The 24,802-nt window shown below is 40.3% G+C and overlaps 1 protein-coding gene across 6 annotated transcripts; it reads left to right on the forward strand.

Annotated features, from left to right (window-relative positions):
- The first annotated feature begins 16,549 nt into the window (after positions 1 to 16,549).
- On the forward strand, positions 16,550 to 21,277 carry LOC128612023 (uncharacterized). 6 transcript variants are annotated; one of them, XM_053631927.1, is made up of 3 exons: positions 16,550 to 17,591; positions 17,694 to 17,790; positions 20,909 to 21,277. In XM_053631927.1, exons 1-2 carry the CDS (start codon positions 16,873 to 16,875, stop codon positions 17,779 to 17,781), a joined length of 807 nt encoding a protein of 268 aa, XP_053487902.1. In that variant the 5' UTR covers positions 16,550 to 16,872; the 3' UTR covers positions 17,782 to 17,790; positions 20,909 to 21,277. The 6 variants fall into 6 exon arrangements, with proteins under 6 accessions (XP_053487902.1, XP_053487903.1, XP_053487898.1 ...); XM_053631928.1 differs by having other exon boundaries at positions 20,936 to 20,952; XM_053631923.1 differs by having other exon boundaries at positions 16,750 to 17,790; positions 20,944 to 20,960.
- Positions 21,278 to 24,802: the final 3,525 nt, after the last annotated feature.

The raw sequence follows: 24,802 nt of genomic DNA on the forward strand, positions 1-24,802 counted from the left end.
CTTTTACTGGTTTCTTTCTTTCTTGCTGGTTTTAAATTCCTGTCTCTTTCTTTCTTTCTTTCTTTATTCTTTCTTTCTTGCTGGTAATAATTTCCTTGTTCTTTCTTTCTTTCTTTCTTTCTTTCTTTCTTGCTTGCCGGTTCTAATTTCCTGTTTCTTTCTTTCTTTTTTCTTTCTTTCTTTTACAGACTTCTTTCTTTCTTGCTGGTTATAATTTATTCTTTCTTTCTTTCTTTCTTTCTTTCTTTCTTTTACAGACTTCTTTCTTTCTTGCTGATTATAATTTATTCTTTCTTTCTTTCTTTCTTTCTTTTACAGACTTCTTTCTTTCTTGCTGATTATAATTTATTCTTTCTTTCTTTCTTTCTTTCTTTCTTGCTGATTATAATTTATTCTTTCTTTCTTTCTTTCTTTCTTTCTTTTACAGACTTCTTTCTTTCTTGCTGATTATAATTTATTCTTTCTTTCTTTCTTTCTTTCTTTCTTGCTGATTATAATTTATTCTTTCTTTCTTTCTTTCTTTCTTTCTTTTACAGACTTCTTTCTTTCTTGCTGATTATAATTCATTCTTTCTTTCTTTCTTTCTTTCTTTCTTTTACAGACTTCTTTCTTTCTTGCTGATTATAATTTATTCTTTCTTTCTTTCTTTCTTTCTTTCTTTTACAGACTTCTTTCTTTCTTGCTGGTTATAAATTCCTGTTCTTTCTTCCTTCTTTCTTTCTTTCTTTTTTGCTTGCTGGTTCTAATTTCCTCTTTCTTTATTTCTTTCTTTCTTTCTTTCTTTCTTGCTTTCTTGCTTATTTATTTTTATTCTATTAAAAGTTTTTTTTTTTCTTTCTTTCTTTTACTTCCTTCCTTTCGTTTAATTTCCTGTTACTTTCTTTCACACTTAACTAACACGCACATTTTTTTTTTCACATTAAAGGTGGAAAAGAACTCACTGATCTTGTTTTGTTTCGTCTTAACAACAACAACAACAACAACAACAACAAACGCAATCAGACATAGGGTATGTAGACTTTTTTCTGATCTATTTTTATGCATTTCTTCTATATTATATACTGTAAGAATACTTTATATTTATATATTAGAGCATACAGTCTAAGCATGTGTTCGGTGAATGACAGAAACGTCTGCGTCTGTCTGATGTACGTATAGTCGTTAATGAGATCAGCAAGTGAAAGAAGTTTCCATACTTTAAACCCTAACGTCCTGGAAAATCATATTTCTTGCTCGGGAGTGTGTGAATTTGGTGATGAGTGTATACAGAGAGAATGAGAGAGAGAGCGAAGGAAGTCAAATTCTCTGTTCAGTTGTCAGTCATCATAAACATATCTGTCACAACCATCTGGGACTCACTGATCCAGAATTCAGCTTTTCTTTTTCACCATAAAGCCGAACCTTTCAGTCTCCGTCTCTCCTAAAGCGTGTGTATCCCGCTCCGAGCGAGTGGAACGGATGGGATTTCTCCCGTCTTTGATCTTTACTTTCAGATGATGCCATCTGTGTGTGCAGGCGCCGGCGAGCTCGGCGGTGTGTGTTGACAAGTGCCAGGCATTAATATTGAAATGAGAGCAGTTACCCAGAGAAATGGTGCGTACACGTGTCTCACGCACCGTCGTGCCAATGGAGGTTGCCTTCAGAAACCGCATTACAGTGCGCAGAGCACGGAACTCGCCTAATCTCACCTTAAATTTATCATACCGAAAAAAATAAATTATACAATCCAAACATATTGCATTCCGTCTAATAATGCCACTCTAAATGTTGTTTGATGAGAATGTAATTATCAACAGTAACTTTCCACAGCAGTTTTCTTTAAATACGTTTCGCTAAATGAAAGAATAATCAACTGTTCCCCAGTCGCCATGGTTACATTTATTTTTGAAACACCTTTTAATTGAATTTTTTTTTTGCTTGATTATCTGCTAACGAGTACAGAGATTCCAGCTGTCATCCAATCTGAAGAAAGCGAGCAAATACTTTTTAAAAAAAAAAAAATATATATATATATATATATATATATATATATATATATATATATATATATTTCGCACTCATTTTCAATCTAAATTAGTTTTAATTTCACAACCTGATAACTATTAAAGACTATTTTACTGAAATAATTACGACTGCTAGAATACGCAAGAATTTATTAGCACTTTAAATGGTTTAATCGTTTGTTAATTAGAGTTATAGCAATGCAGAAGTCTGGTCACAGCGGCGCTGAGACGGTTTCGTTTCTATAATATATTAAAGCTTATGCAAAAGCGATGTGATCACACGGTGATATGGTGAAGTTTTCTGTAAGGAGATGTTTATTTTTATTTATGGAAGGAGTCTCCAGTGTCGGCGCTTTGTAACCATCGAGGTGACGCTGTAGGTTATCCATCCGCGGAAAGACCCGCAGCATGGATGTTGAACCTACAACATTAACTGTAACTATAAATGGATAAAAAGTACTAAAGCACAAATTGTAATCGTTTGCAATGTTGCTGGGGTATCAGAGGAATAAACCACCGTGCGGGAAAATATAAAAGAAATCGACTTCCTGCTGGTAACATCGACTGACTCGACTTCATCATCACACGGTCCTGTTGTTGATTATGTTCCTATAACAGCATGACTCACAGTGCCTTATTCCTGAGTTATATAGTAAGTAGGCAGCAAAGCGCATGAAAGCATTGGTAAAAGGAGAAAATAAAAAGACATCACAACTCGGACACCTATTGATGACAGGTAAGTGATGTCATGGGGGTTCTACCGTGTTTAGACAGTGGGGGTGGGAGTTTAAACGTGGCATGGTGACATTCAGAGAGCAGGACTTTGAGAAGAGGAACTGAGGAGAATGTGGAAGGTCAAACCCAAAGTTTAGTCCCTTTGGTAACAGGAGCACTATGCTGGAACAAAAGGTTCCACGAACGACAACGTCGACGTCTTCCGGCTCGAGCCAGAAGAACACGGTATGAGAAATAGTGAACATTTCTGCACTGAGACCTCAGAGCTCTGATTAGCAGCTAAAGGCTTTCAAGCTAATCAGCTAACAGGCTATAACTCCAGTGCTAGTCGATAAGGTCAAAGGTCTATGTTTTTGTCGGTGAACTGTCAGGAATGCGACATGTTTTGGGAATAAGTGTATGAACCCGTTTAATTCTAAAAAGCAGAAAGAAAACCTAGTGGATGAAGCTTTCATAGACTCAAACAGCATTTTTAAAAGTGGATTTTTGCTAGCCCAGTAAAAAAATGTCCATGGAACAATGCCATCCAGCCATTTTTTATACCACTTTTCCTACACAGGGGCACAGGGGAGCCTGGAGCCTATCCCAGGGGACTCGGGGCACAAGACTACCCATCGCAGGACACAACCACACACACATTCATATACTACGGACAATTTGAAATGGCGATCAGGGGGTCAAGAGACAACGCATGTCTTTGGACTGGGGGAGGAAACCGGAGTAGCCTGGAGAAAAACCCCGAAGCACTGGGAGAAACTTTCAGAGTGGAGATGGGAATCGATCCCACAACCCCAGAGATATGAGCCAAATATGCTAACCACTAAGCCACCATGCCTCCTCCATGGAACGATACTGAATTCTTGTTGAGTTGATTAATTTACTATAACAGCAGTTCTGACTGTACTGTAGTGGAGCCGCAAAACATGGCTTCATATTAACACGCTCGTTCTAATACCACATCATTTCTATAGTACCAGCTCATTCACAGGGACTTGTACAGCAAGACGCTCCACGTAAACTGATGAAGAAACGTGTGTAATGGTAGAAATCGTGACGTCTTCTGTGAGGAGGCCTTTATTTCCAACGTCTGAGTTTTGTAATAGTCAGATCCAAAGCTGTAACTTTTCTGACAGCTTTTCAAGACTGAGACATTTACGCTTTGTGGTCTCTTGGTAACGTGACAAAGTGTGTGGGTTGTTGTTTTTTGTTTTTTTCTTATTGACTTTGCGAGAGAAAAAAAAAAAAAAAACAAACCTAGGCTGGTGAGGGAACTGTTTTATAGCTGCTATAATGTAACTCGTCTGGTAGACATTAAACCTCAACATTAAACGTAACAATAAATGGTTAAAAAATTGAGTCACATTGAGTGGTTGAATCCATTTATTTATTTTGAAATGTTAGCAATCTGCCGTGGTGTAAGAGGAATAAAATGCTTTCGGAGGGTAGCAGTACGTCTGATTCATCACTCCAACCTGTTGTTGATTATTTTCCCGTAACGGCCCGCCACGGCGTTTTATTCCATGTGCTGCTCAGATAATATTGCTGTTATCAGAGTGGAGATTGCTGAAGTTCTGGTGAGATGAATTGAGTTCTGGTCTGAATTAAAGTGGTAAAGTGGTGCTCGATGGATAAGAGTCAAAGAGAGAAAAACAGACAGCCGGAGATAGAGCGAGAGAGATGTGAAGTGCGCACCACCTCCATGCTTAATTGGTCTCAGCTTCTTTTGACACTCATCAAGTTTTAGGTCAAGTAGCTTTTACGGATAATTGGAAAATGTAAATTGACTATAATTGCGGCTAGTGTTGTTACTACGGCCATTCATAACCCAATTTCAGGAAATTCACGAGAGCTATCAGGCTTTTTCGTCTGTAATAACAACAGGGAACTGAATGAAACCATTTTAAATGTATTGTTAAGCAGGAGAGAGAGAGAGAGAGAGAGAGAGAGATCTTGAGAGCTGCTGCTTATTATTCAGATATTCCTTTCAGTTTTAGCTCAGTGTGGATCTAAGTCAACAGGAGATTAAAGAATAATCATGGAGGGGAGTTAGAGTTATTACCGCAGCCCCATCGGTGTTTCAGAAGCCGCCGTTCACGTTTCAGCCTCCCGCCTCACACAAGCACCAACTGTAATTGAGCTAGCGAGAACATGTACGGCCGCTGAACAGCAGGCACTCAGAACACAGCTCTGCCAACGTCGAAAGCCCAGCACGCCGCACCTTGTAAGCCCCTTATTAGGAATTTGAGAAATGTGAGATTAGTGTTGACTCTCGTGCATGTATTATTTATGGGTACTGTAGTGCGTCGGTTCTTTCTCTCTCACTTCTTTTCAAGGATAGTCTACCCTTCAGACACACACAGCATCCATATGAGCAAGTGAGGAGAAAATCCAAGTGAGATATGAAGTGAGCTTATGAGTGATGCTCCGAACCTAGCAAGGTGCCTCAAAAGAGCAAAAAAGATTTTTAAAAAATTTAAAAAAAGGTTGTTTTTGTTTTTTTTGTTTTTTTTACCCCTGGACGATTTGGGATGAATAGGCTTCACCTGGCCCATTGCTTACATCACTAGCGAGAATTTCAAAGCTACAGAAACACTTTATATCTCAAACTTGTCTTGTGAGTGTTTAACAATTTGCATGTTTTTTTTTGTTTTTTTATTCTTATGATGTACACTTATTCACTTTTCATGATTATGTTTAGTTCTAAGGCTGAGAAATGTATTCAAAAATCAAGCCGTTTGATTTAAAATAGCGACGGAGTGGCGCAACAGGAACGCGCTATCATCAGGAGATGATAATTGCAATGCAACAACCATCCTCGGGAGTCAGAGTAATTGGTTGAGCTTTCTGTGTGGGAGGGGCATACTCTCTCTCTGCTCTGTCAATCAAATTGATGTGGGCCGTATATTCTCTTCATCATTTTTTTATTTGATCTCATATCATCAACAGTGCTTTGTTTAAATCTTATGGATGGGAAGCAACCCTGCCACCCTGAGTCATATGAAATAAAATAATAAAAAAAAAAAAACAACACCTATGAACACCTCAGCGCCAGTCCATTGGTTTCCAGGTGACTATATCCTATATATCACTTGCCCAGGTGGTGCAGGTAAGCAATGCGTCTCGCTCCTCTTCATTCCAGCCAAGTGTCGCTGGAATCTGAAAATCGGGGCTTGTTGAACATCAGCTCTTAATCTCGTCTCCAGCTGAGGCAGGAGATAATAGTATGGAGGTAAAACGACCGGTGGCAGCACTGGAAGATCTTGTGTTACTCGACTCCTGGATGATGTTATTCGATTACGATGATATGAACCCAGCTGGAATGAAGGTTGTGTCGGACAGGAAGCACAAAACAGAAATATTATCAGGAGGAACATCGTCGAAGGAAAACGAATGGCTCGACGAAATAAGGACGGCCGTATCGACACGTTCTCATGGCACACGAACGCGTCTGAGCTGGGGAACATGCTGAACGCTGGAATATGGCTTATAAATAATGAGTTAAGCATTTAATTAGATTTTCTTAATATAAACTTTTTTTTTTTTTTTAATTACATTTACGGTTCATTACATTTATAACGTACATTTACATTTACATTACATTACATAATACATTTATATAGAATAACATTCTATCCTTACTTTTTGAAATGATGAACCGAAAAGTTCGTTAAGCAATATTTAGAAGATTCCGGTGCGATTAAAACTAATCAAATTTGCATTTATTTGTGAGTTACTTGTGCTAAACCTTCAGAGGTCTGTGGCGGTGATTTATTTGTGGCTATTGTGTTACGTGTGTCTGGTGCTTGGGGGAAAAAAAGTAAAACATTGGAGAAAATGGAGAAATCCTGCAATATATACTACAGCGGACTTCCATGCCGAAAATTAAACAACAGAGAAATAAGAGTGCTTGTTTATAATCCAGGCATTTTTTTTTTTTTTTAATGTGAAGCAAGTGGATTTGCACTCGGCTCTTCGCAACAAGACACAGTCTCTACGCCAAATGATCCCTAATTTATTCAGCAATATCTAAGCTATTGCGTGTAGCAGGTGATCTCACAGTGGGAAATTGCCTATGGGAATTGTTTGTCTGATCCATCTTCATGTTCATGGGATTACATCACAGGAATCCTGGTTCAATCCTGAGCTCGGGTTTCTGTCTGTATGAACTTTTATAGGTTCTCACAAATTCCATTCTCTGTTTTCTTCCTCCCGCTACTACAAAACATACCAGTGGGTGGATTAGCTAGGCTAAATTGCCCCTAGGTGTGAATGAGTGTCCCATCCAGGGTGGATTCCTGTCTCGTGCCTAGTTTTCCCAAGATAAGATAGACTCCAGATTCGTCATGATCCTGACCAGGATAGAGCATTTATTGAGGTCATTTGTACATATATACAACCCCGATTCCAAAAAAAGTTGGGACAGTATGGAAAATGCTAATAAAAACACAGAGGAGTGATGTGTAAGTGTACTTTGACTTGCATTTACACAGAAAGACGTATAAAGATGAGGTCTTTGATGTTTTATCTAATCAAGTGCATCGTTTTTTGAAGGTAAACCTTTATTTTGAAATTGATTTCAGAAAAGTTGGGACAGGGGTGAATTAGGACTAATAGCGATGTGACGATTTGAAATAAGAAGGTGATGTGAAACAGGTGAGGCGATCGTCTAATCGTAGTATATAACGAGCCTCCAAAATAGGCCGAGTCTATCAAGAGCAAGGATGGGTCGAGGCACGGTAGATGATTCAGCGAATAGTTCAACAGATGTTTGTTGAGTTCCCATCTGAAACGAGCGTTTCCTTCTGGCTAGATCATGTACCTGTTCACAACACCACCTCAGAATGCTGAGAAATCCAAAAAGCATTTTTATAAATCCATCCACGCTGTGCTTGTGTGTGTTCTTCTGTCCGTGTACGAGCAGGTGTGAAGAGGTGAACAGTCTTCTCGGTGAGCTGTGGGGCGAAGAGACTTTTTGGTTTGTTTGTTTTTCTCTTCTAGTAAAACCTTTTTTTATTTATTTATTTTTTTATTTTGAGTATGCTAACAATAGTAGAAAGGATTTCCTTCCCTATTTCTGACTTATTGCTATTATCCTACCACTATATAATTTAAATTCTTAACATTTTAAAAGATTTTTGACTCACAATTTTGCTCCAGCTCTTTATAGAGCAGTCTAACTGGATGGACGGAGTAGTGGAAGTATAACCTGTCATCTTTTTCTTTTCTTTTTTTTCTTTTACCATAGATACCAGTCAACAGTTAGTGTTATTGCCAATGTCTAGTGTCAGACTCATTTCTGGTAACATTTACACATACAGAGGTGCTTAAATGTTTGTGAACCCTTTAGAATTAGAAATAGAGGACCTAAAACGCCATCAGATTTTCACGCATATGTAATATCGGATCATTTCCCTCAGTAAAGGAATGATTTTTGTATGTTTCCTCAACAAATGGTCTCATTCGTTGAATTGGGTTGTCGTTATCTGCTTTTAGGACTTCTATGAAAAGGGGATGGTGTTTTAGGGTTCAGGACGGGTTCACAAACTTTCAAGCACCACCATAGATTGGAAGTGAGCCAGACAAAAGAAAAATGGAAAAAATCGGTTTAATGAACAATAACACATCAATAACTTTTCTGTGTCAATGGGGGCGTGGTCAAGCCGGTAATGCATTATGATTCTCACCTGTGTCTTGATAGTGCCAGTCTACTGAGGTGGGTTTTTTTTGCAGCAAGCCAGAGAGTGAGCGAGAGAGAGAGAGAGAGAGAGAGAGAGAGAGAGAGTGTATAAAACCCACACACACTCGCACAGATCATGAGCTTAGAATGCAGCGAGGTGAACGCCGTGAGCTAGCGACAGCCCCTTTTGCGTCTTTGTTCCATTGTTTGTTTGTTTTTTTTATGTGTTGAGTTTTTGAAAGTGCACCGAAAACCTGCTGAGAAATATAAAAGTGAGCCTGGAGCTCTGCTGAAATTCAGGAACGCCCTGCGTCCCGTGTCTTCCTTCTCAACAACAGGAATGGTTAAAATACCCAGAAGTGTTGATAATGGAATAGTTGTTAACGTGCCAAAAACAACTCTTTGAAAAATCCACTGTAATCGCATTAACTAAATTATTCCCATTATTCCATTCACATTTCTTCATTAAACTCTATGCTTTTATCCAGAACCACTTCCAGTTGAGCAGATGGGTGCTAATGTCCTTGCTCAAGCAGCCAACAGTGGTACTGGGATCCAAATTCACAACCTTCCAATCAGTAGTCCAGATCTTTTACCACTACTTTCCAGATCTTTTACCAATCTTTTACCACTAATCAAAAATGATTCCACTGAGTTCACGGTAACATTGACATGATGGACAAAAGGCATGCTCTTTTGTCCAAAGGGTCACCAAAGGGGGCGGGGCTTCATTTATAGAAGCAGCCAACAGTGGTACTGGGATCCAAATTCACAACCTTCCAATCAGTAGTCCAGATCTTTTACCACTACACCACCAGTATGAGCTAAAATCTTGCTAGACTCCTGATATATATATATATATATAAAAAAAGTCTGTTTCAATTATTATCATGATGCCTCCAGTTATCTGGCTAAAATGATCCAGCTACCCAGATGTTGTTACCCAGATGAGGACGGGTTCCCTTCGGAGTCGGGTTCCTCTCAAGGTTTCTTCCTCTTAAAACATCTTAGGGAGTTTTTCCTCGCCACCGTCGCCACTCAGTGGCTTGCTCAGTTGGGATAAATTCGCACCTTTAATATCTGTATACCGTGTTGATATTTCTGTAAAGCTGCTTTGAGACAATGTCTATTGTAAAAAGCGCTATACAAATACAATTGAAAATTGAAGCTAGCAGTATCCCTTGGTAGCAATTACGCAGCAGGTTTTTTTTTAATTCTCGTGTCCTTGTGAGGTTTTTTTTTCCTGTACTGTAACCCGACAAGACCATTTCCAGGAATTCAGTTCTGCCCTTCGTGTTTCTGCTCTTCGGGAAATAAGCACTATTCAGCAATCGTCTGTTTAGAATCAACAAGCAGATCTGAGAGAAGATCCCGCTGAATCCTGGCACGGATTTTAGTCAGCAATTAAAGGAATATATTTGCCAGTGATTTGAACACTGTCAGTGTTTACGACGGAGGTTTCTTCACAGTTTGAGGTCCGTGCGCGGTTCCGCGCCGATCTCCTGAGTGATGCGTGTTTATGTGTTTTTCGAGTTTTGTCTCGCTTTCAGGAAGCCAGAAGGAGGCCGTATCGATCTCCACTCGTCTTTCATACAGACACGGGATATTTCATCGGAATCAATAATGACTAAGCATGCATGTAATTCCCATCACAACCAAGGCTACATCTGTTTTGAGAAGTGTGAGGGTGTGGTTCCAGTCTTGGTCGGAGTGGTGAACAGTGATACATCATGTTGCATCTTATCATCGTGTGCCGTTAAAGGGAATCGATATGATCAACGCTATGACGTTTTAATAATGTTCTGGTTTGGTTACAAGGACGTCTGTCAAAAATGATTCCGCTGAGTTCACGGTAACATTGACATGATGGACAAAAGGCATGCTCTCTTGTCCAAAGGGTCACCAAAGGGGGCGGGGATTCATTTATCGAAGTCGATATTGAGCAAGACAGAACAGGCACTGATTACGACCGTCCGATCACTTTAGCTTCGAAGCCGAACAATCCAGAAGTAAAAATCTACCAGCGAATTCACGACGAACCCCAGCTCATCACATCGACAGGTTTTACTTTTAGCTCTAGCTATAATAATAAAAAAAAATAGTAATAACCATCATTATAACCATCACCTTGTTAAAGTGAAGGATTCTAGCACGCTGTGTCTTGAAGACGTTGATAAATATTGCTTACGAATCTACATTGTTGCTTGTATGCTGGAATTTATTTGTGTTGAAGCAACAATAAGCAGTCAGTAAATTTCAAAATGAATGTTTCTGTGTGTAATTATCTTTCGTTACTATAGTTACAGTTAAGTATCATTTGTATGCCTCGGGTACTACGTGGAAGAGCAAGGTCAACTGTCTGAATTAGTTTTTGTTCTTCAATAGCTTCGTTCCTTTTTCGAGAAACTCGAGCCTTTTTTATAAATTTTTAAAAAAATTTTGGCTTGCTAGGATTTTCTCCACGAGTCCGTCCGTGTCTCCGCCCACACATCTGTCCCAGATCCTCGTTAGCGCGATATCTCGAGAACGAGCGCTTGAATGTTCGGAGGATTGATATGGAATTATCTCCGTCACTAGCAGGTGAACCGATTCGATTTGGGAATTTATTCAAACAACGTCAAGGTCACAGCAAGGTCAAACGTCTGCAGTAGTTTTTTTTTCTGCTGGTCTGACTGCTCGCACGTCACCTCGAGTTTCGTTTACGGTTTGATTTTCGTTTGAGTTTGGCGTTTAAACTTGAGTCTGATTAAATTGGACATTTCTTTTCATTACAGATTGATTTTTAAAAGAAACAAACAGTTTTTATGTTCTCATTTAGACGTTCCAACACTGTGTCCTCCCCCCCCCCCCACACACACAATTTAGCCACAGCAACATCTGATGGGTTTTTTTTTTTGTTTTTTTTTTCCAACATCACAACTCAAATTAAAATGTTCGTTTCATCCTCTAATTGTTTTATCGTTTCAGTCTCGGATGCTGTTTACAACGGGGACGGATAATAAATCGCAGGGAAAATTCTACCTAAGTGTATACTGTGTGAGATTTTGTCTCAATTAAAGTAGAAACTGCACGTCAAAAGTGAACTTTTCGAAAGTTAGTTTTTAAACTGAAGTGAACTGAAGCTAAATGTAATTCAATTGTTTTTTTTTTTTTTTATTATTATTTATTTATTTTAAATCACCTCACGCTCGCGGCTGATTACATGTCAGTTACGTCAGTCAGATATCAGACATAGAAGAACAGCAACAGAAATAGCTTCATGTAAAAAATAAATAAAATAAATAACTAAATAAATTATAAATAAATAAATAAATAAATAAATAAATAAATAAATAAATAAACCTTCCTGGTCATATATGAAGGGGGAAAAAAATAATAATGAAAACCTGCAAAAGAAAACCCTAAACACATTTACTTACATAAGACAAATCTGTCTTCGCCACGTCAAAAACTTTTCGATGTGGCGTGTCACGTGAATCTGCGATAACGATATCAGCGAGATAGGAACAAATAGAGATGCTTCTGTGTGAGTGTGTGTGTGGGGGGGGCGGGGGGGCGGGCTTATACAGGATTCGGGCCGAACAAATCTGTCGTTTTCCGTCGTTCCTAAATTGTCCTGGCGACTTTTATCTCTCGTACGCATTCCTTTGCCCATGTGGCTTCACCAATCATCATTTTGGAGATAATTACAGACAGCTAATTCGATATGTGCTTTTCTGTGTGCTGCCAAGCAGAGCTGTCTTATCGGAGCACGCTGGCACAGAGAGAGGAAGGGATTTACACACAGACAGCCAATCTGTGCTTTTAACACACTAAGCCAAACATCTCCGGAGATACACACACTCACACACACACACATGCACAAAACTTTCATCAAGAGGAGTGTGTTGTGTGCAGGCTCTATATGACTTGGTAAATAAAATAAAACTTTCCTGGAATTTGACAGAAGTCTGCGAGTTCAATTCTAATAAACATGAATTGAACAAAACACTCGACCTTTAACTTCTCCTGCAAAACGATTCCGATAAACCTGAGAGAAACCCGTCGGGTCTACGCCGCAATCGGCGTCCAGTTACGGTTCCCAGAACACAGCGAGGCCTACAAACATGGCCGCCGAGAACGACAACACCCAGCCACGACAAACTCTCTTACGTTCACGTTCGCCTGATTACTGATGACTGATTGCACACGCTTGGACCCATTTACACACTCGCGGTATTAAAGGACTCTCACGCCACGCACGCAGTGTGAGTTATACGCTCGGGGTCACTTGTACTAGTCGAGCCCAAGCCTTGCGTTCGTCTTGATGATCGTCTGGGTTCTGATTTTTTCGTTTGCTCTTGCGCCGGGCTAGTTCTCTAGTTTGCTAGTTCGCTAGTTCGCTCTGGTTTGTTCATCGCCTGATCTTTGCCTGAATCTGCCTCGACTCTGCTTATGGATTACACCTCCGGAATTTTTTTTTTTTTTGCTACCTTTTAAATACAGATTGAACTCCCGCACTCACGTCCGTACCTGCATCCTGACAACACGTAATTAAAGGCAAAGCGTCATCCGAGTGTACTCATTGGTCCATTTTAAAGCCTTTACAATTCTCTCAACTGTCTTTTTGTCTTTATTTTTTCTTTTACTTTTTCTCTCACCCCCCCCCTCCCCCAAAAAAAATAAAAATAAAAATAAAAAATGCTAGGTAGCTCAGTGGTTAAAGTGTGGAGCTACTGATTGGAAGGTCGTGAGTTCTAACCCCTGCACTGCTATGCTGCCACTGTTGGGCCCTTGAGCAAGGCCCTTGACTGCTCAGATGTATGAACAGAATAAATGTAAGTCACTCTGGATAAGGGTGTCTGCCAAATGCCATAAAATGTCAAAACTTTAATGTAAAAAAAAATTAAATTGACAAAAAAAAAAAACCCAAAACATTTTCCTCAAATGCATTGCATAATCCGTTCAGCAGAATCTGAGCTATAAATACGACTGATTTAATTTTTTTGTCAATTGTGTGAATTCTGTAGACACAATTTAGCAGCTAAACATTTTTTAAAAATTGTTAAAAAAAAAAAAAAACCCAAAGTAAACAGATAAATAAATAGCACAAAAATTTAACAGTTAGTGATATAAAAATTCTACATTTATTTTTAGAAACGTACATACTGTATATTTAGTGAAGCAGGTTTAAAAATTGCCATTGAGAGGATTTAAAAGGAAACACAAACTACACGGAAAATCACTCAAAATTAAATTATTTAATTCAACCGTGTTATGATAATACACGCAAGTACGTTTTCACGCTTAGAATTTCAATCGAAAAATTTCGACAGTTACGAGATTAGACTCATTAGACTTATTTAAGGGATGAAACGCTCTACCTGAAGATGTCACGGTTACAGTTACAAAGCGCTGATACTGGAGACTCCTTCCATAAACTCTAAATGAACACAACACTCACAGAAATCTCATCGCTGAATTTCACAACGCAGAATTCGAACACTTGAGAACAAATGCCGAAGAGAAACCGCGAAATGACTTTGTTCGCACGCTGCTCCTCGAACCAGCTCTGCTTTCCCGGCTTTGTGCAGTTATAAATAATTAAAGCCAATCAGGCTTCGGTGTGCTTTAGCGCCTAATGCTAACAGGCGTGTGTACGCACGTGGCCGTGAGGTTGTGTGTATATATATATATTCATACACGTGTACATGGAAAGTCAGTATAATTTATGAATAAAGCATATTTAAAGCAACAAAATATCATATAATACATGATGGGCAGCATAGACAATACAGTAGGTATCAATGGTGTTGTGTGTTTTAATAAATATATATATATATATATATATTTTTTTTTTTTTCCCACTCAGGAGTTTTCTTCAGAATATCTCTGAGTTTTAAGAACAATTTAGAAAAAATAAAACCTGAGCATGCAGGTTTCAGAGGGTTAAAGTGGGGCTCTGAACATCGCTGTGAGCGGACGCTCCGTGGCGGTCTGTTCACTCCTGGAAGAATGAGGTTTTAAGATGTTCATGCCTTTGCAGAAATAATATCACGCTCTAGGCTTGTGAACGGTTAAAGGAAATCTGGTGTGTGTGGGCGGGTGTGTTGAACAAATCTGACATATTTGGTGTGTGTGTGTGTGCATGTGTGTGCATGAGTGGGTCAATGTTAATGTTGAAAAGCGGTGGTAGGAACAAAATGTGTTGCTCCGGCTATGATTACAGGTGCGATGTCTATTTAAGGTAAATATTAATAAACATCTATTAGCAAAAAAATGATAATAATTCCTCTTACAACTTCTGGTATTTCTGCCACAATATTCTGTATATACAATTGATATATATATATATATTCACACAGCAGTACTGTATAGAAAAATAATCAGATGCATCAAAGTTCTCTAGAAAGATGCATATAAGCTTTGGCTTCAGTTCATGCTCACATCAAACACCAGAATTGGGGAAATAATCTCAGTGATCTCAGTGACCATGGCGTGGTTGGTGGTTGCTGGTTTGAGTATTTGAGAAATGGTTGATCTTGTGGGACTTTTAATGTGCAACAGTCTCCACACAGAATGATACAAGAAACATAAAACATCCAGCGAGGGTCAGTTTTGCGTTCTTGTTGATGCGAGAGGTCAGAGGAGAACGCCCAGACAGGTTTGAGCAAACAGGAAGGTTACAGTTACGCAAAGAAGCACTCTTTACAACCGTGTCGAGCAGAAAAGCGTCTCGGAACGCTCAGTCGAAAGCTTGAGGTGGATGGGCTGCAACAGCAGAAGAACACTCCAGGTTCCACTCCTGTCAGGCTCACCCAAACTGGACAGTTGAAGATTGGATGATGAATCTCGATTTCTGTTGCAGATGGTAGTTGGAACACGGCATCAAGAGTATGAATCCATAACCCCGACCTGCTTTGGATTAACAGTCCAGGCCGCTGGTGGAGGTGGTGGTGGTGGTGGTGGTGGTGTAATGGTGTGGGGAATGTTTTCTCGGCACATACTGGGCATCTGTGAATGGCTACTTCAGTATAATGGGTTCAGCATACTTCACTGGCCTTCCTAGTCACCACGTCTGGATCCGTCAGAGAACCTTTGGGGGGCAGTCGAGCAGGAGATTCGCAGGAGGAACATCCATCTGTCAAATCTCAGGCAATTTTGTGATGGGTTCATGTCAACATGGACCAGAATCTCAAAGGAATGAGGCAATTCTAATAGTAATGTCATTGATTATTTTAATCACTAAAGACTGTTAAATAAATAATACATGCGCCACCATGCTAAAGTTTAACAAAGCATTAAACCCTGCAGAGTTTTTCACACTAAATCCCAGCAGGCAGGTCAATGTGAACACAAGCACCATTTTAAATGCTATTTCACACACACAGTGTCGTTAGTTCATCATGTCGAGGAATCCGTGTCGGACCTCGTGTTGTTTCGGCTCCGCTGGCGACCGGCCCAGTCTCCCTCCTGACGCACACTAACACACACTACCAGCTCTATTAATGAAGTCCAGCAATTAAGCACAACCCCGATGACCCATATGGGTGTGAGTGCACCCACTTCTCTCTGGGGACAAACAATGCCTCATGAAAGTCTCCGAGTGTGCCACACAAGCTCCGTTGGACTGTTTATTCACCCTTAAGCTGTCCCGCTTCACTACATTATCCCTTACAATTACCTACTTCCTGTTTTTGCTACCTCTTAATGAGCACCCTAACTCTCTGATCCTTGATCATGGGTGTATCGTGTATCAGAGACGAGTTTAGAGTTTGGAGTTGAGTTAGCAGTTTCTCTACCGTGTTCTGGAGGCTCCGGGTCGCTCTCTCTTTCTCTTTCTACACCGGCCATCCGTAATGAGTCGCTAATTATCCTCCCGAGGCCCTTCGCTATCCTTGGGCTCGACAGCCAAGGACTTTTACGCACCCTCAGCCAAGAAGCGTCGCAAAGGAATCAGCATGTATTAATGAGGCAATAACATTACACTTCATCAGGGGACGAGATGCATGAGTAGCTGGTATAAATATAAGACATACAATCAGAGTACTCTTGAAGTGAACCACAGAGCATGTCCACTGTTAACACTGATTGGAGCAAAGCAATGGTGAGAAACAAAAGAGCTGGCAGAAACACGTTATTCAACACATCATTTCCCATCCACTGGGTAGTGTGACTGAGGAAGCAGCACCCTTCGAGCTAACGCTATTACATTAATTTCTTCTAATCTCTATACTTTAAAATTATTTACCTTACGTTATATAAATATAACTGACACTACTTTAGATAAAACAATCGTAACGTTGCGCTGTCGCTAAATTTGATCTGTTTTTTTTTTTTTTTTTTTTTTTTTTTTTTTTTAACATCCGCGACTAGCTTGTAGCCCGTAGCCCGCTAGCATCACCTACCGCTAGCCTTGTTTACGTTTCACATTTCTCACTTACCGCTGTTCTGTTTAAAAAAAAAAAAAAAAAAAACATGTCTGCTGTCTCTCCGGTTTTGAGTGCAGATGAGGACTCGCTCGAGCTTCACATGGTGCGGCTGGAACTGGAGGATGTGGAGAAGCAGATCCGCGGCCTACTCGACAAGCAGGCCCAGCTGCTGGAGCGACAAACTGCGCTGGAAACATCTTGTGCCTCTGCCCATATATCCAAGGTAAGCACACAGCGTGGTATTTCCACTCCCAGCCCCTCTACGCCGTGTGTTTCTCTGTGCAGGGACCGTGCACCTAGGACTTTCCCAGCCGTGGTCTCCGTCACGCCGGCGCCAACACACCTCGGGCCTTGGGTGAACCAGCGGCGGAAGGCGCGGGCTGGACCCTCTCCACCTCCGGTGTTCGAGATTCCAACCAGGAACCGCTTCGCCCCTCTCCGCCAGACCAGACCCAACGCTGTGATCGTCGGGGACTCCATTGTGCGGAACGTCCGTGTAGCCTCATCTAAAGGTAAGGTGCGCACACACTGTTTTTCTGGTGCTTGTGTCCTTGATGTCGCTGCGCAGGTATCCGGGATCCTGAAGAAGGACGAGCGCATTGGAGCGGTTGTGCTGCACGCGGGGACGAACGACACCAGGCTGCGGCAGACGGAGGTTCTGAAGAGGGACTTCTCCAGCCTGATCGAGACGGTACGAGGCAGATCACCCACCGCGAAGATCATCGTCTCTGGACCTCTTCCCACATACAGACGTGGAGCAGAAAAGTTCAGTAGACTTCTAGCATTAAATGATTGGTTAGTCTCTTGGTGTAATGAGCAGAATCTGGTGTTTGTCAATAACTGGAATCTGTTCTGGGAGCGTCCTAGGTTGTTTCGTCCTGATGGCCTGCACCCCAGCAGCCTTGGAGCGGAACTGCTATCAGACAACATTTCCAAGGCGCTACACTCCAAGTGACTGCCTAGCGTAAGTACATCTTCCAATAATAACAACATTCAGTATAATCAATGTTCAATTAAAAATCCGGCACCGGTAGTACATACTATAGAGACTGTGTCTGTTCCCCGAGCTATACAAATATATAGAAAATCTCGGAAAGTCTATCTTCGTAACCTAATTAACATAAAATTAAATCATATTGAATGCACAGCCAGCACTTTTGATCTGAAGCTAGGACTATTAAACATTAGATCTCTTGCGTCTAAGGCTCTTATTGTTAACGACATCATTACTGATCAGGAATGTAATTTAATGTGTTTAACAGAAACTTGGATTAAACCAAACGAGTACATAGCATTAAATGAAGCCAGTCCTCCTGGATACAGTTATGTACATCAGCCTCGTTCAACTGGTAGAGGAGGAGGTGTTGGTCTCATCCATAGTAAAAATCTAGTCGTCACACAAAAACCTAAGCATAAATTTAATTCTTTTGAAATTCTTTATACCAGTATAAGTTATGTAGCCACAAAAAATAAGTCAATTCCTCTAATTATTATTTACAGACCCCCAGGGCCATATACTGAATTTCTTAGTGAATTTGCAGACTTTGTCTCAAACCTGGTTGTGTCTGTAGATAAAGCATTAATCGTCGGAGACTTTAATATTCATTTTGATAACCTGGAAGACCCTCTAAGATTAGCGGTTGTGTCCATCTTAGATTCAGTAGGGATTAATCAGAACGTAATCGGGCCTACTCATAATGGTGGTCACACTCTTGACCTCATACTAACATACGGACTAAGTATAGAAAATATTATCATTCTTCCGCAGTCTGAAGTTGTCTCAGACCATTATCTTATCTCGTTCATAATACGAATTGATCATAATATTTCCACCTCGCCTCGCTACCGCGTAAAACGTACCTACACATCAGCTACTGCACCGAGCTTCATAAATAACCTCGCAGAAACATCAATTAGATTTGGATCACCGTCAGATCACATAGAACTCGATCAGGCGACTGAAAGCTTGGAGTCAACACTCCGCTACACGCTAGATAGAGTGGCTCCACTCAAAAGGAAAATAATTAGAGAAAAAAAATTAGCACCCTGGTATAACGATCAAACGCGAACCTTAAAACAGACAACTCGACAATTAGAACGTAAATGGCATCAAACCAATCTGGTGTTATTTCAAACAGCATGGAAGGAGAGCCTACTGAAATATAGGAAATCTCTTGGCGATGCTAGAAAAATCTATTTCTCCGCCTTAATAGGAGACAACAAAAACAATTCTAGATTCCTTTTCAACACAGTAGCAAAATTAACTAGGAATAAAACCACTACAGAGAGAAACACTCAATCATTACATAGCAGTGAAGATTTCATGAAATTTTTCATCGATAAGGTTGAAAATATTAGACGTGAAATACAGGCCATTAAATTAAAACCGGACAGTACTGTAACAAACCCATTACATGACAATGTAGCAATATCAGATCAATGTTTAGAGTATTTTGCTTCACTTAGAGAGACCGAACTAGCTACATTAATCTCTTCAGCCAATTCATCAACTTGCATACTAGATCCCGTACCTACATGTTTGTTTAAACAGATTTGTCCAGGAGTAATTGAACCACTTCTAAATATAATCAATTCTTCCCTAAGCACTGGCTATGTACCTAAATCACTTAAATTAGCAGTTATTAAACCCTTGATTAAAAAACCTGATCTTGACCCGTCTCAATTGTCCAGCTATAGACCAATATCAAATCTCCCCTTCATCTCTAAGATTTTAGAAAAGGTTGTAGCAAAGCAGTTATGCTCGTACTTAGATAGGAATAACATTCATGAAATGTATCAGTCAGGGTTTAGACCTCATCATAGCACAGAGACAGCATTAGTTAAAGTAGTAAATGACCTTCTACTGACCTACGATCAGGGTTGTGTCTCTCTGCTTGTGTTACTCGACCTTAGTGCAGCTTTTGATACTATAGATCACACTATTCTCCTTGATAGATTAGAAAATGTTGTTGGTATTAAGGGAACAGTCCTCTCCTGGCTCAGGTCTTATCTGACCGATCGTTATCAGTTCGTAGATGTAAATGGTGAATTCTCCATGCGTACTGAGGTTACTTTTGGAGTTCCACAGGGTTCTGTTTTAGGCCCACTGCTCTTTACTTTATATATGCTACCCCTAGGTCAAATTATTCGTAAACATGGAATTAGCTTCCACTGTTATGCTGATGATACACAGTTGTATGTTTCAGCGAAGCCAGAGGACAGACAGAAGCTTAGTAAAGCTGAGGATTGTGTAAAGGACATTAGACATTGGATGTTAACTAACTTCCTTCTACTTAATTCTGATAAAACAGAAATACTTTTATTAGGCCCACGTGTAGCTAGAAGTAATCTTTCTGATCACATGGTTACTCTGGATGGTCTTTCTGTTTCATCATGTGCAGCAGTTAAAGACCTTGGAGTGATTATTGACTCCAGCCTATCATTTGATGCTCATGTAGATAATATTACTAGGATAGCCTTCTTTCATCTCAGAAATATTTCTAAAATAAGAAACATATTGTCACTACATGATGCGGAAATACTAGTTCATGCATTCGTCACCTCTAGATTAGATTACTGTAATGCCTTACTGTCTGGATGTTCCAGTAGGAATATAAATAAGCTCCAGTTAGTCCAGAATGCAGCTGCTAGAGTCCTAACTAGAACTAGAAGGTACGACCATATCACACCGATATTATCAATACTGCATTGGCTCCCAGTAAAATCTCGCATTAACTATAAAATACTTTTATTAACCTATAAAGCACTAAATGGTCTCGCGCCACAATATCTAAGCGACCTTTTGGTTTTATATAATCCGCCACGCCTACTTAGATCAAAAGATGCAGGCTATTTGACGGTACCTCGAATAGTGAAGGCTACAGCAGGGGGAAGAGCTTTCTCTTATAGAGCCCCACAGTTATGGAACAGTCTTCCTATTAGTGTTCGGGACTCAGACACAGTCTCAGTGTTTAAGTCTAGGCTTAAAACGTATTTGTTTACTCAAGCCTACCCTGACTAGATTCTGTTCTACTACTTCGCAGTCATAATAATCTTTTTTCTCCCTCTCTCCTTTCGCCGAGCCCCACATGAATTTATGGAGATACTAGAGATCCAGATCCTTTCTGCCTCTGGATGGAGCTCAAATCTTCTCTAATTCCAGACTGCTGGGACTACGGCTGCTCCTAAGGCCATACAGACTTCATATAAATCCATAATGAACTTTTTCACACTATCTGTTGTTACCCAGATGAGGACGGGTTCCCTTCTGAGTCGGGTTCCTCTCAAGGTTTCTTCCTCTTAAAACATCTTAGGGAGTTTTTCCTTGCCACCGTCGCCACTCAGTGGCTTGCTCAGTTGGGATAAATTCGCACCTTTAATATCTGTATACCATGTTGATATTTCTGTAAAGCTGCTTTGAGACAATGTCTATTGTAAAAAGCGCTATACAAATAAAATAAAATTGAAAAATTGAAAAATTCAGCAGTAAGATTCGCTCTTATGAACTTGCGTCCCATCCAGGGTGTATTCCTGCACCTGTCGTCCCTCTGGGACAAAAGGAGAATCTTTTAAGGTTCTATCTAGAACCCTACAATATAGAGTTCCCTATTAGAAAGGGTTTCAAGTCAAACACCTTTCGCAAGCTAAATGAACCCTGAAGAACCCTTAATAACTAAAATCTGGCTGAGAATTTAAATCTAGTTCCCGGAGTCCCTGGTTAGATCCTGAGATCAGGTTACTGTCTGTCTAGAGTTTTGGAGTTCTCCCAGTGTCTGCATGGGTTTCCTTCAGATTCTTTCTGGTATTCTCAGGACGTATTCCGGCATCATGCCCAGTGATCCCAGGATAGGCTCCAGAGTGACCACAGCTGTGACCTGGCTGAAGCACATACTGAAGATGTGTCATGAATGAGTGTCTTGGTACTTAATACACTCCAACAGGTTCCTCAAGGGTTCTTTAATGGTTTATGAGATAATTACCGGTTCATAACTACTTAAAATGGTTCTGATTGGAATTCTGTTTCCTGTTGTATGATTCCACTTAAATCCATGCAGAGCTCCCCCAGAGAGACAACTGAAGAACCGGTGGGGTTTGGAGGAAGAAATGAAAGGTTCAGCGAAACAATGAATACACTGAGGTATCCTGTATTTCTCTGGAGAACTTCAGGGGTGGACAATGTTCTGCACATCAGCATTTTTTTTCAATATCAAACTTCAGCTGAACATCTGAGCTGATCTGCAGTCTTCTTCGAATTTGCAAAATGGCCAGAACTTTGTTAAATCCTCAGCATTTCTCATGATACTGTATATTTGGATCAGGCTATCGACCTTGAGCAGTCAAGGCTACTCACTCATCTGAATAATATCTGAATATTTTTAATAGCTACATGCTTGGCATATTCCTGATCTTTTATTGTTGGTGTTTATGAGAAATTATTTTCAAAAGAAAAATCAACCAAGTCTAATGGACTGGCAGGGACAGACTGCTAAATGCAAGCACTAAGGATTGTGATTAGGATTCATCTAACATGAGCAAATCCATATTCAATACTGAGAAATACAGGAAAAGCTACAAACCAAACAGGAACCAGTAAACACTAGGACAAACATCAGTGCACTGGATATAACAGTAACGGCATGTCCGATAGCATTGATAGTAATTGCTATGGCAACAGTGAAAATGAGTAAAAAAAAATAAAAAGACCAAAACACTTGGTGTCCAATTGAATAGTTTGGTTTCACCTCCTACACATTTTGCTTGCACTCCTGATGAAGGACTTTCGACCAAATATCTCCTGTTTCTATGGAAACAACATCTGAAAACAATGACTTGTGCTAAGTAACGGTTTCTACGTCCTCAAAAAACGTACCCAAACCAGCCCAGTATTCATTTAAGGATGTTTTCACAATCTGTGCGTCCACAACCAGGACTGATTCTGGGCTCACTTGGGGGCGGGGCTTATAATCACAGGGTTGCATTTACATCCTGCTGAATTCTTTGTGGACGGATTACGTAATTCTATATATCGCTTCTGTGCATGGAGGATTGTAAAATGGTAGGTTTAGTTTCTTATTATTCTTATTAACCCACCACAAAGGTGAACTCATTACGAAGCTCGGATCACGCAACTTGAAACAGGAAGTCACCTGACCAGGTGAACCACGTAACTCGGCACGGAACATCGACAGCGGAGAGCTTCCCCACCTGATTCCGAACGCACCATGGTTCAGTTGAAGCGAGCTCCAGACCAGGTGTAACGTGTGGTCTGAGTTAGGTTGAGGACACGAATGCATAAAATCGCCATGTGTTCAATTGTGTTTTATTTTTTATTAATGATGAGACTTCGCGAGGAATCACAAGACACACGAGAGTATGAGTAGGAAAACTAAACAAGAACTAACCCAAGTGACAAGCGAATGACAAAACAGGGGGTGGAGACAAGACCAGGAAGTGAAAACAAAGAGCACATGGCCATATAAACAAAACATGCCAGGAGTTGAGGACACAGCATAGACGCAGAGATATCCGTGCGTAAAGCCGCGACACATGCTGAGTGAGGGAACTCGTGAAACACACCAAATGTACATATCAAACTCACAATGCAAGCGTGAAAGACGCCCGGATCGTGACAGATCCCCATCACTCATCAGCTACTATTTCAATCATTTCAGACTCCAGCCCACGATGATCGATACTGTTACAATCAATAACCGTGTCGTCTGGCGTTCGCCTTCATAAAGCGGAGCAGAAATCACTGAAAGCGTTTCCAGATGAGATTTCTGACTCACATCTTGTGACCCACTTGGAAGCCAGAAGTGCAAGCTTGTAAGAAATGCATTGAATATTTTACACTTGTGTATAAAAGTTGCGTTAAAGTGGACTGATTAAAATGGCAGTAACATCTGAGCAGTTCTGTCATCTTAATAAGCGATTCAATCCATAACAGTCATCTTTACAAGGCATAGGAATCATTATCGGAGATTAAAAGCTTGTATTTATCTTTTATTTATACTCTGTTGGCACTGGCACTACATCATCGTGTTGATTTTTGGAAAATAATAAAACGCTGACGTGGTGCGATGAAGCGGAATTACTGTTACTATGCCAAAGATGTTTATTTTCCTATAACAGCATGTCCCACAGTGTTTCATTCCTCTTTGCCTGCAAGTACATTTTTTGTTCTCTCTATTAAAGGGTGAAACATCATACTTTTTATCCAATTATTGTTACATTTAACGTCTGCGAAACAATTTTTGTTTGGATTTTCCCTCGCCAGCCTCTCCTTCTCTTTCAGCCATTGTGGAAAATGTCAATTTACAGCTCCAAGCATTACAAAGCACTGACACTGGAGACTCCTTCCATAGATTTTTTACGTAAACGTCTCCTTACGCGTCGATCATCCACCGTACAAGTCCCTGCGAACGAGCTGTTGCTATAGAAATGTTAACGTATTAATAGAGTAACATGCGCATTAATATAAACCAGCCCTACTGTCAGAGCTGCTGTTCTAGAAAATCAATCCACGCCTTCTGACCAATCAGAATCCAGAATTCACAAGCACTCTGCTATAAGTAACGAAACACTTTCCCAACAAAGTGCTCCTGAGCAGGTCACTACGGAAAACATCACGAAATCTGTCAGCTTAGTTTACGCTCCGGAAAGCGGGGTGAGAAGTAGCCCGAGAACTCGTTTTTTTTAATTTTTTCCCCCAGAAAAGTGGAATTTAATTAGTCAGGAAATGGGGTCTGTCCTCCAGTTGTTATGAGTGTGAGCATGAACAAAGTAATACACCTCAGACGCATCAAAAATGTGTTACAGCTAATTTCACACCGCTCGCTAGCTAAAAGAATAGGACGTAACTTGCGTGACTCTGATGCCCCCTGACTAATAAGCGAGAATGTCATTTTCTCTCTGAAACGCATTCTCATGACACGCCGTTGCATCATGTCTTTGTTTGAAGTGGCTCAGCTCAGCGT

The sequence above is a fragment of the Ictalurus furcatus genome, chromosome 8 (assembly GCF_023375685.1).
Source record: "Ictalurus furcatus strain D&B chromosome 8, Billie_1.0, whole genome shotgun sequence".
NCBI classification, from domain to species: domain Eukaryota; kingdom Metazoa; phylum Chordata; class Actinopteri; order Siluriformes; family Ictaluridae; genus Ictalurus; species Ictalurus furcatus.